Source organism: Peromyscus eremicus, chromosome 4, assembly GCF_949786415.1.
Source record: "Peromyscus eremicus chromosome 4, PerEre_H2_v1, whole genome shotgun sequence".
Taxonomy (NCBI): Eukaryota; Metazoa; Chordata; class Mammalia; order Rodentia; family Cricetidae; genus Peromyscus; species Peromyscus eremicus.
The window spans coordinates 85,917,079-85,935,484 of NC_081419.1; the positions used below are offsets into that span (position 1 = coordinate 85,917,079).

Sequence of the window (18,406 nt, forward strand, 5' to 3'; positions counted from 1 at the left end):
CAAGAAGTGGATGGGGTCCCAGGCTAATGGGTATGGGGGCAAGGCATGTAGATTTCAGGGTCCGGTGGGGGGAGGTCTTGGAAAGGGGGGTCTTTTCACAGGAGCCCTGCCTGCTGGCCTGCAACTAGGACAGAGTAAGGCAGGAGTTCCTGGGGACTGGCTTTACAAAATCCTCAGCCTCAAGAGAGCAAGAATATATTCTTAAGTGTACAATAATGTAGATAAGTAGGAAAGACAACAATTTTTTAAAAAATAATTAGAAGCATTCATGGTTTATCTTAGCTCATTTTAATGTCTTCATGGTAATTAAATATGTAAAACAAAACAGATAAGAACTGAGACTTTTTAATATATAGTCACAGAATTTGTTCTCTGTTCTCCACATTCTAGTCTTCAATATCTTAAGCTATTATCTATTTACAACATCATTCACTGCCTGGTTAATCTGCTAGAATTTATTTTCTCTATATTACTTTAGTTTTGTGACTGTGATTTGTTTTTTGTGTGTGTGTGTGTTTCTTTGTTTTGCAATCACACTTAGTTTAAATGAGATGGTGAAATTATCCAATGATCTAAGAAATTGTGGCAATGTCCCTCATATCAGGAATAGTCCATGTTTCTTTCAATGGCCAAGGGAAAACCTGTGGCACTATAGGACAGTCTCCCCTCTCAACCTCACTCAGGATGTTTCTGGATTCTGAAGCAATTTCTGATTACTGCCTAAATGGCTTATTATTAGCCAAGCAGTTTGCTCAGAAGAACAAAGCCATTCTCCAGATAAGTTAATGCTTTATATATATAAGAGGGATTCTGTACTATTCTTTCTCTTAAAATTACTACTGTCTCTTGAAGTTGTGAAGAGGTAAGTTGGATCAAAAATTTATATATCAGTGAATCAAGTAGAATTCCACTGATATTTCAATGCTACTATTCATTCTGCAGAATTCAATTATGTTATTTTCTTCAGGAAAACAACTGGAAACTCCTATAGGGTTGCCTTAAATGCATAGAAGAACTAACATAAGTAATATTAGAAAGGATAAGCCTTGTTATGAGTGTTCTAGTATCAATAATTATTGACTCCTACACACATTTTTCTGAGATAATATATTCCTCCTTCTCTATATAGTGATTTTATACAAATTTTCTTTTCCTACCAAGTCTAAATAATGGCCCTGATTATCTCTCGTCTGCCTTTATGTAATTTTGTATCCAATGGAAAATTCAACATGTTGTTGGTATCCCTTATAATCCTCAAAGTCAAACTGTACACAAACAACTCAAAGAACAAATTTATCAATGCAAAGGGGGCTGGAATATGAGTCTGAATAAAGCACAGCCTCAACATCTTACTAATATGGCATTATTTATTTTTAAGTTTTTGAAAACAGATGACAAGGAAAATACTGAAGCTCATAAATATCAGGTAGCTTACTGAGGATCTACAAGCTTCCCTCTGGTGACCTAGAAAGATGTAGTAACAGGTAAATGGTAATCACCAGTCCTGTTATAAACCATTGGGAGAGGTTCTGCTTGTCTCTTTCCAGAAAAAGAAACACAGCCCACCTGGATCCATGCCTAACTCACCAAATCCCAGACATCTGATAACAGCAATGAAGCACATGAAGTTGAGCAGCTGCAAGAGATGGCGTAAGCACCTATTCTGCTCTTGTTTTCTTACTGCACTGACTCTAAATAATGTCATTGGGTATTACTTGGTATTGGTACCTAACTATCCCTTGTTCTTAGGGATGGAGGTTGGAGGACCTTGTCCTCAGCTGTTTGCTAATGACTCCAGCATGCTTACTGATATGGGTCCAATAAGAGAGGATTCTAAATTTGGAATGACACCATTCCCATGCTCAGATACTCTCTTTGCTTTCAGACCTTATCATCTATTTACCTATGCTATTATCTTTTTAGTTATAATGTAATGGTTGTCAAAATCTGCTTGTGGTTCAGGAGGCTCAGTTCTTGGGAGGGCAAAAATAATACAAAGGAAAGAACTGTAGGAGAAAATGCAGGAATGACACGATGGTCAGCCTATCTGACCACACTGAGCTTCTAAGTAAGAATTGCACACAATGCTCATGAGTAGTCCCAGAATTCAGAACACTGATTTCTAAGTTACCATAAATAGGTGGCCTACTGGTGCATCTTCACTCTCTCCATTTCCCTTTATATGTGTTTCTTCTGTATAGAGACTTAGGCATGAATATACACATGTATGGACACCTGATTTTTAATAAGGAGCCAGAAGTACAAACTGGGAAAAAAGATAGCACCTTAAAGAAATGGTACTTATAAAATTGGATAGCACCATGTAGAAGAATGCAAATGGATCCATTCTCATCACACTGCACAAAACTCAACACTAAATGGATCAAAGACCTCAACATAGAACCCAACACACTAAACCTGGAAGAGAAAGTGAGGAGTAGCCTTGAACCCATTGGCACAGGAGAATACGTTCTGAACAAAAACCCAATAACACAGACACTGAGATAGACAGCTAATAAATGGGACCTAATGAAACTGAAAAGCTTCTGTAAAACAAAGAATGCACTCAATAGGACAAAAGGTCAGCCTACAGAATAGGAAAAGATTTTCACCAATTCCACAACCTTTAGAAGGCTAGTATCCAAAATATATAAAGAACTCAAGGAACTATATATAAAAAAAAAACCAAATAATCCAATTTTTAAAAACGGGATAAAGATCTAAACAGAGGCCGGGCGGTGGTGGCGCATGCCTTTAATCCCAGCACTCGGGAGGCAGAGCCAGGCGGATCTCTGTGAGTTCGAGGCCAGCCTGGGCTACCAAGTAAGTTCCAGGAAAGGCGCAAAGCTACACAGAGAAACCCTGTCTCGAAAAACCAAAAAAAAAAAAAAGATCTAAACAGAAAATACTCAATAGAAGAATCTCAAATAGCAGAGAAAGACATAAAGAAATGTTCAACATCCTTAACCATCAGGGAAATGCAAATGAAAGCTATTTTGAGATTTTATCTTACACCTGTCACAATGGTTAAGATCAATAACATAATTCACAACTTGTGCTAGTGAGCATGTCAACTAAGGGTAACATTCCTCCATTGCTGATGGAGTGCAAACTTCTATAGCCACTATGGACATACCCAAAGGATATTTTATCCTATAATGAGAACACTTGTTTAACCATGTTCATTGCTGCTCTATTAATAATATCCAGAAAATAGAAACAACCTTGATGTCCCTCAAAAGGAAAAAGAAAATGTGGTACATTTACACAATGTAGTGTTGCTCAGCTGTTTTTTTTTTTTAATGACATCATGATAATTGCTGGAAAATGAAAGGAACTAGAAAAGAAATTACCCTGAATGAGATCACCCAGACCCAGAAAGATAAATACAATATGCATTCACTTATTTGTGTATATTAGTCATTAAATAAAGGATAAGCAAGCTACAATCTATAGTCCCAGAGAAGTCAAGTATACAGGAAGTGATTAGGGGGACACATGAACCTTCCTAGGAGAGGAAAATACAATAGATTTTATGGGTAGAGTGTAGATGATGGGAGAGATGAAAACAAAAAGATCAGGTGGAAACTGTAAGGGGGGATGTAGTTAGTAAAGGGAATGTGGGGAGAAACAACTATAATTGGATTTGTGGGGGGAACCTACTGCAGTGGAAAATTCTCAAAATATATAAAGGAAACCCTAATAAAGTCTCAAAATAATGTGGAAGACCCAACTGGTCTTCACTTGTCAACAAATGAAGCTTCCCTTTTGGGACTCAGCTACATCCTGGAGTTGTCACCTAACAAGGTCCCGTGGAAATCTCCAAAAAACTCAGACATTTACCAACATAATAGGCTGCTCTTTCCAAACTGAAACCAAGACCACATTGCTGTAGATAACACTCATACAACTCATTGAACATGGAGAGACCAAATGGGTGCCTGTATAGACCCTTTTACTGTATCTAGGTTCTTTGGTATGTGAAGGTACTCTTGAGGCTACCAAAAAATATATAAATACCAACACAGCCACAAAATCTTAGATTTACAATCTGTACTGCTTGTAAAATATTCTAAAACAATGGTGCCACAAAACCTGTGGGAGTAAACAATGAATGTCCAATTTGACTTAAAGTCCTCACCAAAAAATGGAACTCATAATCAACAATGAACCAGAGACAAGGTCGCCAAGAGACCTAGAGAAAAAAAATACCACAGGTCAAAAACATTAAAAATTAATGAATCCTAATGATATTCTATACTCATAGATCATTGCCTTATTCAGCCAGTGTTGTAGGAGCTTCATCCTGCAGTAGATGGAAATGAATACAGAGACTCACAGTCAGACATTACACAAAGAGAAAGAACTTGAAACATACAGCTCTAAATGGGATGTCTCTATCAAATCCTTCCCCTCAGAGTTCAGAAAATACAGAAAAGGAGAATGTAGAAAAAGTGTAAGAGTCAGAGAGGATGGAGGACACTAGGAGCACAAGGCCCTGTAAATCAGCTGAGAAAAACTTATATCAACTCACAAAGACTAAAGAAACAAGCATGGAGCCTTCACGGGCCTGCACCAGGTCCACTGTATATAAATATTATAGCTTTCACCTTAGGAATTTTATGGGACTTCTGAGTGTGTGGATGATAGGGTATCTTGTTCTAGTGCCTTCTCTTAGGCTTCTTTTCCTTCTGTTGGTTTGTAGGGTCCAACTTCAATGTAATGGATTTTGTTTTAGCTTACTATGTTTTAATTTGTTATGTTTTGTTGTTATCACTTAAAACCCTTGTCTTTTCTAACGAGAAACAGAAAGAGAAGGGAACCAGAAAATAGGGGAGGTGGACAGAAATGAAGAGGAGTAAAGGGAGAGGAAATTGTAATGAGGATATATTATATGAGAGAATAATCTATATTTAATAGGTGACTTAAACAAATTTATAATCATCTCCGAGCTTTTTAAGTACATTGAAGTCTGTAGCAGACTGAAAACATGGGTTTTAAAATAATAACAAAATAAATCCTTTTCCTTTCAAAAGTGGCCAATATGAGGATCAGTGAGGTACTGATGAGCATAATAAGTTGAAGTAATAGTACATAAAAGTATTCACAAAAATAATTGTTAAAATTTTTAAAAAATCAGTACTTTCCTTTCTTTGGATGGAACTAGTAAGCTCATTAAATATTCTGAACCTTCTTGGATTTTTGCAATAAATATAACAAAACAGATACCCAGAGAGTCCTGCCCCTAGGACCCATCACTGGGACACAACCAGTCCCCCCGGAATGGCCACAACTCTGTCCAAGTTGCCCACCAGCAGATAAAACTCCTGCTGGAAGGCCCCCCCTCACCAAAATCCATTTCCTGACCCTGCAATCTACATGCCCTGATCCCATAACCATCTGCCTGAGACCCAGCAACTTCCTGATGCATGGAAAACAAACCACCAGCTCCCATTGGACCAAGAGGCCTCATTGGACCAACAGTTGCTGGAAAAAAGAGAAAAATCCACACAAAGTCATGCTCCATCAAAACCCTGCCTTAGACCCGGGAATCTACATGCCCTGGCCCAATATCCATCCACCTGAGACCCCAAAAAATTCCTGAGTCAAGGAAACCTTACTGCCAGCTCTCATTGGACTAAGAGTAACTTTCTGAGGCATGGAAATCAAACCATCAGCTCTCATTGGACAAGGAGCTATCATTGGACCAAGAGTAACCTCCTGAGACAGGGGATCAATCTCCCTCAACACCCAGCTATACCACTCTTGGGCATATACCCAAGGAATGCTCAATCATACCACAAGGACACATGCTCAACTATGTTCATAGCAGCATTATTTGTAATAGCCAGAACATGGAAACAACCTAGATGCCCTTCAACTGAAGAATGGATAAAGAAAATGTGGTACATACACACAATGGAGTACTACTCAGCAGAGAAAAACAATGAGCAGAGAATGACATCATGAGGTTTGCACACAAATGAATGGAACTAGAAAATATCATCCTGAGTGAGGTATCCCAGACTCAGAAAGACAAACATGATATGTACTCACTCATAAGTGGATACTAGATGTAAAGCAAAGGATAACCAGACTGCAACTCACAGCTCTGGGGAGGCTGGCTAGTAAAGAGGACCCCAGGAAAGACACAGGGATCACCCAGCAGTGGAGAAATAGATGAGATCTACATGAGCAAACTGGAGTTGAGGGGGGTGATGGATGGCAAGTGTCAGCGGAAAGAGAGCTTAGAGGAGCAGAAACTGGATGAGAAACAGAGTGGGAGAACAAGGAGAGAGATAACCCTGATAAATGAAGACACAATGGGAATAGGAAGAAGAAGAGTGCTAGAGAGATCCCCAGGAATCCACAAAGATGACTCCACTATAGTCTACTGGCAATGGTCGAGAGGGTGCCTGAGCTGACCTACTCTGGTGATTTCATGGCTGAACACCCTAACTGTCATGATAAAACCCTCATCCAGTGACTGATGGAAGCAGATGCAGAGATCCACAGCCAAGCCCCAGGCAGAGCTATCAGAGTCCAATCAATGAGAGATATGAGGGATTATATGAGCAAGAGATATCAAGACCAGGATTGGAAAAAGTACAGAGACAACTAGCCAAACTAGTGGAAACACATGAACTGTGAACCAATAGCTGAGGAGTCCCCACAGCACTAGACTAGGCCCTCTAGATAAGTGAGACAGTTGTTTAGCTTGAACTTTTAGGGGGCCCCCAGGCAGTGAGACTGGGACCTGTCCTTAGTGCATGAGTTGGCTTTTCAGAACCTAGTGCCTATGCTGAGACACTTTGCTCAGCCTTGGTGCAGGGAGGAGGTACTTGGACCTGTCTCAACTGAATATACCAGGCTCTGCTGAATCCCTAGGGGAGACAGACCTTGCCTTGGAGGAGGTGGGAATGGGGGCTGGGTTGGGGGGAAAGGCTGAGGGGTGGGAGGAGGGAGGACAGGGGAATCTGTGGCTGATATGTAAAATGAATAGAAAATCTCTTAATAGAAAAAGAAGGAAATATTAAAAAAATGTAACAAAACCAAAATATTCTTCTGCAAAGTTATTATTACAAGGGAAGACAGATTCAAGTATACATTCTTTGGTATGTTCAGACTGAGGAGAAGTAATTAAAAATTTAAGGAATAAATATTTTAGGAAAATTCAAGTTCATAATTAAAATTTGTATTCATGAAATTAGAAAACCAATTAATTGGCATGTGATGTTATACAGACTTATACTCAGTTAAAATTTACTAAGATTTTGTTCATAAAGATAAACATATGAGTTTGGTCAAAAGTGCTAAGTTAAACTTTATTAAAAACATAGAAGAATACTTTGATGACATTCCTGTGTGGAAAAATCATTCATATTTAGAATTTAAGACAAAGAATTAACAATGGTCTGCTGGTTGATCAATAAATGTCATATTGTCTTTAAGGTGTTAAATGATATCTACATTGAAAGAATGGTACAAATATTCAATATAAATGATATTTACTGGTTTTGAATCTCTTTCATACAGTCAGTCTCTTTATCTAAAGTAATTGGGACACATTTTTTAATATTATGAATTTCCTTTGGGACCCAGAAATTTGCCTATGAACCTTTTCATAGCATTTTTCATCTCTTTATTTCTCAGCGTATAAATGGCTGGATTCAGAAGAGGTGTAAAAACAGAGTAAAACACAGCAAGAAATTTGTCCAACCAAGTGATACTGAGGGGCCACACATAGATGAAGATGCAGGGCAAAAAGAAGATCATCACCACAGTGATGTGGGCACTGCATGTGGACAGAGCCTTTGATGCACCAGCTTTAGAGCTCTGGCGAACAGTGATAAGGATATATGTGTAGGATATGAGCAAGAGAATGAAGCAAGTTACAGCCACAACCCCACACTCAGCATTCATTAAAGTATTTAAATCATGGTAATCCATGCAGGCTAGCTTGATTACCAATGGCATGTCACAGAAAAAGCTGTCTATTTCCTTGGGGCCACAAAAAGGCAGCTGTACAACCACTACATAGTAACTTATACCATGTATAAAGCCAGTAGTCCAAGAAATCAGCACCAACCCAGTGCATCTTTTCAGGTTCATAATGGTGAGGTAATGAAGTGGTTTGCAAATGGCCACATAGCGGTCATAAGCCATTACCACCAACAACACCATCTCTCCTCCAGCAATGCAATGGGAAAAGAAGACCTGAGACATGCAGCCTGCAAAGGAAATGGTCTTGATTTCCCTGAGAAAGTCTGATATCATCTTAGGAGTGGTGTTTGAGGAAAGACACATATCAACAAAGGACAGGTTGGCCAACAAGAAGTACATGGGAGAGTGGAGATGGCGGTCAGTGGTGATTAAAACAAGGATGACAATATTTCCAGATACAATGAACAGATAAAGTGTCAAAAACATCACAAAGAGTAAGACCTGGAGATTCTTTGAATTGGCAAGTCCCCAAAGTATAAATTCTGACACCACAGACTGATTGCCTCCATCCATTTTACTCAGTGTCCTCGGAAGAAACCTGCAAAAAAAGAAAATTATCAGCTAGTCATAAGAAGAATTGTACTTCTTTTGTAGAACTTGGCATTCCCTTTGAAACTTACCTGAATAGAAATGCATAAATGTAAAGAGAAATCTAAGGTAAATGTGAGTGGCACTACTGTCCAAGTGAGCTAATGATCCAAGATCAACTCCCCTACAAAGAGAAGTATCAGATGTGACTATTACACCCATGCTCTATTAGGAAATTCATTTCCAGGAGAGTAGTGAGGAAGCAAGACAGCAACGTGAAAATAAAAAAAAAATTATCTGGTTTCTTAAATAAATGGTCTAAATTTGTCATTAGCAATTATGATATTCTATAACAAAAATGAGGTTTAAATTCAGAAATTGTATTGAAGTTCAGTACAAATGATCAGACAAGATGTCACCATTTTTGGAAGCATGTGTGATGACGTCATTGTGCATCAGTAAATTAATATCTGTGAAATAAATAAAGTAAAATTTTAGTTTAAAACGTTGAAGTAGGGAATGGAAAAAATTCAGTTGGGAAGCCTACAAAATACCATATAAGATTTACACAAGTACCAGATAGAAACATTAAACCAGGTTTACAGTTATTTATTAATAAACATATATCATTGAATTTATTTAACTAGACTTATTAACAAAGTATCTTCACAAAATCTGTAGGAGTGGATTTACCAAAGAGCAAGGCAGCACATATCCAAACCTGAGCTCTGAAAGTCACGTTTAGTTCAGTCTTAGCACTAGAAAATGTTTTTAACTTGTAGCAACAGATATTGAGAATTCTTAGACTTTGAGATATCATAGTTTCTTGACATGAATAATATGTCATCTACCATCAGTCTATCAACAGTATATTTTCTCATTATATCACTTATCTACTGATGATTTTTGTTGTTTTAAAGAACAGAATGAATTACATAAACATGTAAGCATAGCTGATCTTTGACTGTCAGCCTTGGATGGTTGTGACATTATACTTTCAGTAAGCATCGCTTATTCACCTCAAAGCACAAGCAGAGTGCTTATACTGTTCTAACTGATAATACTCAAGCTGGATGTTGGATAATCATTCTCCCTTTTCTGCACCATTTAGTGATTCTCAACTTGTGGTTCTTATCATCCTTTATCCTTTGAAATGGGAGGAATACAGCAGGTGAACAATGAGATCTCTGATGCTATTATCAGAACTATTTTACATTCCTGTTTTCTGAAGGCTCAGAAAAGTGGAGTAAGGATGAAAAACAAGAAAGTTCTGAAGACAGCAGGTAACACATCCATCTGCTATAGCAGCATGATAGCAGATAAGTAAACACATGTGCCTTACAAAGATTTACCAAATATCTAAGGAAAATATACTGATTATACAAGAGAATTCATGTTCCTTGATAAGTCTGATTTTTCACATGACAGCTTCTGGTCAGTCTGAAAATTTCCAGGGCAACTTTTTGGGTTTTGTTTTGTTTTAATGACTTCTTTTATTTTTTGAGATTATACTTTAATTACATCATTTCTCCCTTCCCTTTCTTCTCCACATATCATACAATAGACCACCTCATGCTTTCTTTTAAATTCATGGCCTCTTTTTTTCAGTAATTGCTACTGCATGCATATATGCTCATATCTAAATATAACCTGCTCAGTCTGAATAATGTTGGCTTTTATATTAACAAACATTAATGAAAGGAGACAAACTGAATTATCTTTTTTAGAATCTAGAAGCAAGGTATTTATTTTCTTCTACGTGTAAAGTTTTTTCTATATTGATTGCCCTTCTATTAAAGTGCTAAACTTTATTATAGTCTCAAAATTTATATTTCTTTAAGTATTTATGGATATAGTCATATTTATAGAACTTAATACATATCAAGTGATAAATAATGGTGATTTAAAGAGTGATATTTTAGTAGCTTCTAGTAGTTTGCTTTGCTAGCAGATTGGTTGCTGTTGGGTTTTTTCTCTGTCTGTCTGTCCATCTGTTTTGATTTGTTTTTTAGGGGGTGTAAGTTTAATTTAATTTTTAGATATATTTTAAGTGAAATATAATTATATCACTTCCCTTCCTCACTTTCCTTCTCATATCCCTTCCAACTACCCTCCCTAAACCCTTCTAGTACCACCATTAAAGTGGATAGGCTCTTTTTCTTTGGTAATTATTCTTACCTCTGTGTGTGTGTGTGTGTTTGTGTGTGTGTGTGTGTATCTGTAAGCACAAACATACACACATAACTTGTTGAGTCCAGTTTTACTATTGTATATGAATTCAGGACTGTCCACTCTACATTTGAAAACAAATTAATGAGCTCATCTCTGGGAGCTGCTAACTCTCCTCCCTGGAGTCATTCATTTTCAGGTTTTTTAAAATTTGAGTTCTATAATAACCATGTATTATGTCTATTCCCATTTAATTTGCTATCATTTTTACCATTTCTATGCTGAAAGTTATTTTATATATGAGTCACTGTGATTTAAAAATATTTTGTCTGGGTAAGTTGAAGGGAATATTTGTACAATGATAGCTGTATAATGCTGTTATGGATTATCTGATAAAGAATGATGATTTTCTGATTAGACATAAATAGAAGAATATGAGAAGTGGAGAAAACTCATTAATTGGTATCCAAAGATAACAAAAGACAAACAGTTCTCAGCCCATCACATAATGGGTATTGATAAAAAGAGATAACTAGAAAAAATTTCAAGAATTACCTAACAGAAGAATATCAGAGAGATGACTTACCAAAATCATAGTTTTCTCTTGGGTCAGATTTTCTTCCCATCTGATGTGTGCTTATGAAGACATTCATGTAGTGTAGGAACAGTCTTCTTTTCAGCCTGACCAATCTTCACTTCCTGAAACTGTCCCATGGGTGAACCATGTCCTTTGTTCTGTGTTCTGAACAAAATGAGAACCTTGTAAATAATTATCTTGGACATCTCTTAGGGATTTCTCTGATACAAGTGATACTGAGTGCTGCATATTTGTGAAAATAGAGAGAAAAGTAAAACCCTCTGTTAGTCAGACCAGCATTGATAATGTTAGTGAACTTTTCAAAATTATTCACTTCACCAATAAGGACGAAGGAAAAGCATGCTGTCTGCGTAGTCTGTTACTGTATCAATATAATCAAAGTGACTAAAAAAATTATAGCTATGAGACCATTTGCTAAGAGTGTGAGATATGACTAGAACAAAACCCATGCTTTGAACATAATTCCGTAATGTATTGTAAATCTGTTTCAAGTCTTGGTCACATAACTGATGTATTTAGTGTGTTCTATACTTGTATGTGATATTAATAGGTTTAAATTAGCTGTCAAGTCATTTAGACACCATTATGTTTTTTAATTATTTACCTATGCGTGAATTTGTGCGATAGTATGTATACATATATATGAACATATATGTGTGTGTGTATATACACATATAAATACATACATGTATGTAGGTCAGAGGGTCTTTCTGTCAATTCTCTTCTTCTACCTTTACCAATTTTCTAGGGGTTGATGATCTCAGATTGTCAGATTTGCACAGCAAACATCTTTATTTTTGGAGACATTTTGGCCACTCCTCTTTCACTATGTTTTAAAAAGAAGATATAGATGCACATTTCAAACATACTTATTTTCATCTTAGATTTAAAACATTTAACAAGATCAGCTAAAAGATTGGCCTGTAGAGAGAGCAAGGGAAGTGACAGAACTCCAATTCAAAGATTTCCAACATCACCCAATATAACGTTTTGTGTGAGAATGTCTCCCACAGGCTCATGTATTTGACCACTTCCTCCCCAATTGGTGACATGTTTGAAAAGGTTATAGGGAAGTATGGATTTGCAGGACATATGTCACTTAGAGTGGGTTTAAGAGTTAAAACTTGGAGCCACTCCACGTTCTCTCTTTTGGCTTCATGCTGTGTTTAAAGAACCAAGCTCTCAATTTCCTGCTTCTGTCACTTGTAGTCATGTTTCCTGCCTTTAAAAATTCTTATTTTTCTTGGACAATGAGTCCAAATAAACTCTTCCTTCTAAACAACAAACAAATAAAATATTTATTTAATGTAATAGATAAGAAAAAATGAAATTTAAAATGTAAAATTTAAGAAGTGTTGATAAACCCTTTCAACTATGAAGAAATATCACCACATCATAGACAATGAACTAGTTCCTTAACCCATGATGTTTCCTATTTTGTATTTTTGTGTGGTGTATGCATATGTGCACATGTTATAAGTATGTGCATCTGTAAGCTAGATAGAGGTCAATGTAGTGGATCTCCCTATGTTATTCTCCATCTTATTTTTTAAGTACTTCTGTGTTTAATATTACAGTGATTATAAGTTGAAGTTATTTATAACAATTTAATTTCTTTTTCAAACTTTTAACATAATTAACTTTCCCCAATTTGTCTCCCTCCCATCCCTTCCTACTCATCTTTGATATTGCTTTTTTCCTCTCTCTCTCTCTTTTCCTTTTGTTTCTTTTTCTTTTTGTTTATTTTTTTTTGAGACAGGGTTTCTCTGTGTAGTTTTGGTGCCTGTCCTGGATCTCACTCTGTAGACCAGGCTGGCCTCGAACTCACAGTCCCTAGTGCTGGGATTAAAGGAGTACACCACCACCACCCAACAGCTTTTTTCCTCTCTTTCTCCATTGAAACCAGTTTGCACTGCCCAGTTATTCTTGGGAATAAGGACTGCCTCAGTGTGTGGTGGGCCTACCAGAGATCATATCACTAAAGCAAAACAACAGTCCTATCCCACTGCTATCAAATGCCAGTAACTCCTCAGGGAGCAATGGGATTTTGTGCCCACCTTCCCATCTCTGGATGGAGCTTATACAGGCTTCATGTATGCTGTAACAATTGCTGTGATTTCCTATTGTATCAGCCCTGCTGTATTTGGAGTAAAGTTCCCTCAATATTATCAACCACCTTGAGCTTTATGCACTTATTCATGGACAATTGAATTGACAACTTAACTATGAGAAGTAATACTAAAAAAAATACCTATGAAGATATTTCTTCAACACCTTAATTTCAAAAACTTCAGATATATACTCAGAAGCAGCATAGCTGGGTTACATATTAGCTCCATTTTTAATGTTTGTGAAACTTGCATATTGTTTTCCATAATAGTTCTACTACTTTACATTCCCACCAGTAGTATAATGTCTACTTTGCAACAAGCAAACATAAACTGACATGAAAACTAAGATCTGAATTTTCAAAGATAAAATTAACAGGCTCTCAGCTGCAAAAAGTCAAGAGAATCAAGTATATGCAACTCAAAGGGAAGAGGAGACATATGACACTTAGAAATAATAATAATTATCAGATTCGTATATATGCCTGTCAATGGACTGAGTAATCTACAGAAAATGATGAGGTCAAATCATGATGCCAAGTTTCTGTTGTATGAAAAAATGACTGTAAATTTGACAAAGAGGATTCTTGAAATATCTTTGAAAAAATATGCACTTTAAGCAATGTTATCACTTATAATTCATGAATGTTAGAAAGAGGTATGGGATATTGCCTGACTTTAAAATATATTCTAAGGGACTGGAGAGATAGATCAGCTATTAAAGGCTAGGATCACAACCAAAAATGTTGCAGTCTTTAGAGTACCAATTCCAAGACTGCACCCAAGGTATGCAAAAAAAAAATCCACAATGTCAGCTAGAACTAAACTTTTTCTGTCTGAGGGGTAGGAAAGGAGCACACATGTTCTGATGGTAACTTTCTTTATTACTGTATCTTAAAATCACTTCATCTTTGTTTGCCTTTATATATACCCAACAGAAAGCTCAAGACAATATATGAGTTACATTTTGAGGGTCACATTACATTTTTTGAGTAAGCAATAAGAAGCAGAGCCATTCTGATAACACATGTGAAATCACATGGTTTCTCTTGGACTTGGAATGTTGTGCTGACTGGGCAGCTGGTATGGCTGGGAATGATTAACCATGGCAATGCTCAGCTATCAGTCAAGCTCCCTGGTGACCAGGCTGTAAAGCAAAGATGGGAGCCACGTAATTCCAAGTGCTTCAGCACCTCCTGATGGACAGTGACATTGTCCCTGACTTAAAAATATTTTCTCCTATCCTTCCCAGGACCATATGCAACCCTTCTCCTATGCAACTCCAGATCATAAGGAAGGAAACTTGTAACTTTTTATTCAAAGCTAAGAAGTTAGATTATCCTCTGTAGCCCTGGATAATTATGAAAGCTTTTCCCAAGGTTTAGCTGGGCATAAAGCTGTTTCTCTCTGGACTTGGTTAATTGATTAATTGCTATTCTGTCACCATATAAATTTCAGGACCTAAACAATAAACAGTTAGTTGGCTGAACCTCGAGTCTTGAATCACAGAGCTGAGATTAGGACTTTGTGCAGTTAGTTGCTGAGGAATTTGTGTAGGAAATTGTTTTCAATGTTATCAGCCAGAGTTTAGCAAGTGGGGAACTGCCACCAAAGTTGTTTTATGCCTGACCTTGGTTCAACAACTAGACACCTAGGAATTTGTTCTTGTGTAATTCATTTGTAGAGGCAACTAGACTACTTTGAATTTGCTCTGAGGTTTTAAATCAGCTAATTGTATGTAAGTGTCTTGAAGCCATGGAATAAAGGTGAGGCTATAAAAGTATATTTTATTCACCATAATTACTCAGTAAGAAGAAATAATCTTTCTGTTGATCCACAGACATAATTGTGCCCAATAAATGAAAAACACACTACCAGTGGGCTGTGGGAAGAATCCCATGGTCTGTTTTAAGGGAGAATTATGATAGCATACAAGAAAATTATAAACAGAAGTAAAACAGCATTTATAGTCTGTTGCCCTGTAAGCCTTGCTTGATGAGCTTCTCCCATCAGAGAGTTATTTATCTGGTGAGTTGACCTTATGAGTACCAGTTGTCATCTGCTGTATATTCTTATGGCCTCTGGCAAAAAAGTAAAACATACTATCAGTAGTAATAAAGGGTGCATAGTAGTGTCATAAAATCAGATATATAAATTGATATGACATAACAGTAAATACAAACGATTTAACCTATTCTGGCCAGTTTATTTTAAATAATGATGCACATCACATAAATGAGAGAGAAAGATGTCTTCAATTTTATAAAACATTGTAATTGAAAAGTAGTTTGTTTTTCATAAAATATATTCTGATTGTGGTTTTCCCTTCCCCGACTTCTCCCAGATCCTCCTTGTCCAACCAAATCCACACCCTTCTCCCATTAGAAAACAAGCAAGCATCTAAAAATAATAATAGTAGTAATAATAAAAAATAACAAATAAAATATAAATGAAGCAGAATAGGATAAAACAAATACACATACACAAGAAGAGAGCCAAAGAAAAAGCACAAAGAACACATATAGACACAGAGGCACACACATTTGCACACACAAAAATCCCATAGAAAACACAAAATCAGAAAACATAATGTATTATGAAAGACCTGTAATGTTTAAAAAAAGTCCAGAAAAAGCATTATGAGACAAAGCAAAAGGGAGAGAGAGAGAGAGAGAGAGAGAGAGAGAGAGAGAGAGAGAGAGAGACTCCAAAGATACCATTGAGTTTGTTTTGTATTTGCCATCTACTGCTGGGCATGGAGCCTGTCCTTAAGTATGTTTGTATACCCAGTGAGACTCCACTGGAGAAAATTAAGTTTTCTTTTCTGAATGGTTATCAATTGGAGATAGCTTCTGGGTTACAGATGGGGGCTTATGTCAACTTCCCCTGTTATCACTGGGACACCATCTGGCTTCAACCTGTTCAAGCTCTGTGAATGCTGCCAAAGTCTCTGTGGGTCCATATGTGCATCAGTCCTGTTGTATATATAAGGCCTTGTTTCCTTGAGCCTTCTGTCCCAATTGGCTATTAGAATCTTTATGCCTCCTCTTCCCCATTGTTCCCTGAGCCATAGGGGCAGAATTAGATGGAGACATCCCATTTAGGACTGAGTGTTCCAAGGTTTCTCATTCTTTACACATTGTCTAGTATTGACCTCGGTATTTGTTCCTATCTGCTGCAGGAAGAAGCTCCTTTGGTGATGGCTGAGCAAGGCACTGATGTATGAGTACAGCATGTCATTAGGGGTCATTTTATCACTATATTCTTTTAGTAGAATGCAAGTATTTGGTTTTCCATTAGATCCTTGTTCTGTCTAGTCTTAGGTTCTTGACTACGTGAGCAGTGTCCAGCAGGGGTTCCAAGTCAAAAAATGAAAAATGTATATGATAGTATGATAGTTTCAAGAGAAACTTCAACAATCACTTTAATATTGGTCAAAGTAAGATTCAGATGGAAGAGTATTGCTAGAAAAAAAACATTTCATATAGAAAAAGTAGGTCAACTAATTATAATAATACAGTAATTTTAATCAGCATGTTATAAACTACAAAGTTTTAAATGTATGAGTCTTCTGATGGCATTACAAAAATAAGTAATCACACATAGGAAAAGATATAAATGAAACAGTCAAAACCCAATCAAAATGTGTGGGGTCCTCTTTCCCCCTCAGCCTGTTGGCCACCAAGTCAAGAGGGGAAAGAAGCAGATGGGGAGACAGAACGCTTTGGTGGCCCATGAGCATGAACAGAGGACAGCCCTCCAGGAGACAGATTTTGGTGAATCAGTTCAATTTTACTCTAGAGTATAAGAAATACATAGAATTGGAGACCCTGGGGAGAAACCCTAATTTGCACTAAGTGGCATGCTCCTATCACAAGGCTTAGTATGTGGCAGTAGGGTCTATAGCAGAGCTCCTAGCACAAGTCCTCTCAGCATGGATCTGTGCCAAGGTCAAGCTAAAGATGAATCATGCATCTGGTTTAGAAACAGCTTTCAGATAAGGCCAGTCCTCTAGGCCCAGGGATATTCTCCAGATAAGGGCAAGTAGAGGATAGGAAGCCTTGCTGGAGGGAAGGAGCTCCATTTTGCTACTAGGCCATGGAGAGGCTCTGACCCCTGACTAGCCATCAATGTCTTCCAACATAAATAGTTGATATAAGGAGATACAATTTATCAAAGATGAACTGATTTGATAATTTTATAATTACATAAAACATGCACCAAAAATCACACTTCTACTCCCTAAAATACATAAAATGTGTAGTAATATGTTATACAATGATCTGGGCTATGAAACAAGAATTAATTTTCTTAAATTTTATTTTTCACCTATATTATGCTGACTTTTTATATTTTAATGCATTTTTCAATACATATTAAATTACATGTTTTAAAGTGAAGTTATCTACTTTATTGCAATAAAGCTATATTGTAGCTAAAGTTTTCTCTGGTCCTGCCCAGCCCCATGGAACCTGCAGCCACTTATAAAATAATCACTCAGAAGCTTATATTAATTAAAACTGCTTGGCCATTAGCTCAGGCTTATTACTGACTAGCTCTTACACTTAAACTCAGCCCAATTCTGTTAATCTATATGCCACCACATGTCCCATGGCTTTACCTGTATGCCATTACATGCTGCTCCCTGGATGGTGGGCTAACTTCTCCTGACTCAGCCTTCCACTTCCCAGAATTCTCCTTGGCTGTTTATCCCACCTATACTTCCTGCCTGACTACTGGCAAATCAGCTTTTTATTTATCAACCAATCAGAGCAACACATTCACAGCATACAGAACATTCCTTTACAATGTTTTAATAACTTAGATTTTTTTTCTTTTTTTATGACTATGAGACATGTCAGCTCCTGGCAGCACCTTTCTACTTCAGAGAAGATATGAGCATTGAAGAAACTGCATATGGAGTTAACTTTCATTATATCAAAAGTTGGCCACAGGGCAACAAAATGCCCTCGAATCAACTGCTGACATTATGCTATCC

General features: G+C 37.0%; 1 protein-coding gene across 1 annotated transcript; it reads right to left on the reverse strand.

The window, feature by feature from the left end:
* Window positions 1-7,578: 7,578 nt before the first annotated feature.
* On the reverse strand, window positions 7,579-8,520 carry LOC131908449 (olfactory receptor 4K3-like). The gene has a single exon (XM_059259491.1). It carries the CDS (start codon window positions 8,515-8,517, stop codon window positions 7,579-7,581), a length of 939 nt encoding a protein of 312 aa, XP_059115474.1. The 5' UTR covers window positions 8,518-8,520.
* Between the last annotated feature and the right edge of the window lie 9,886 nt (window positions 8,521-18,406).

Coding starts and splice junctions, on each gene's coding strand:
- LOC131908449 (XM_059259491.1), bottom strand. CDS start 8,517: ATGGATGGAGGCAATCAGTCTGTGGTGTCAGAATTTATACTTTGGGGA.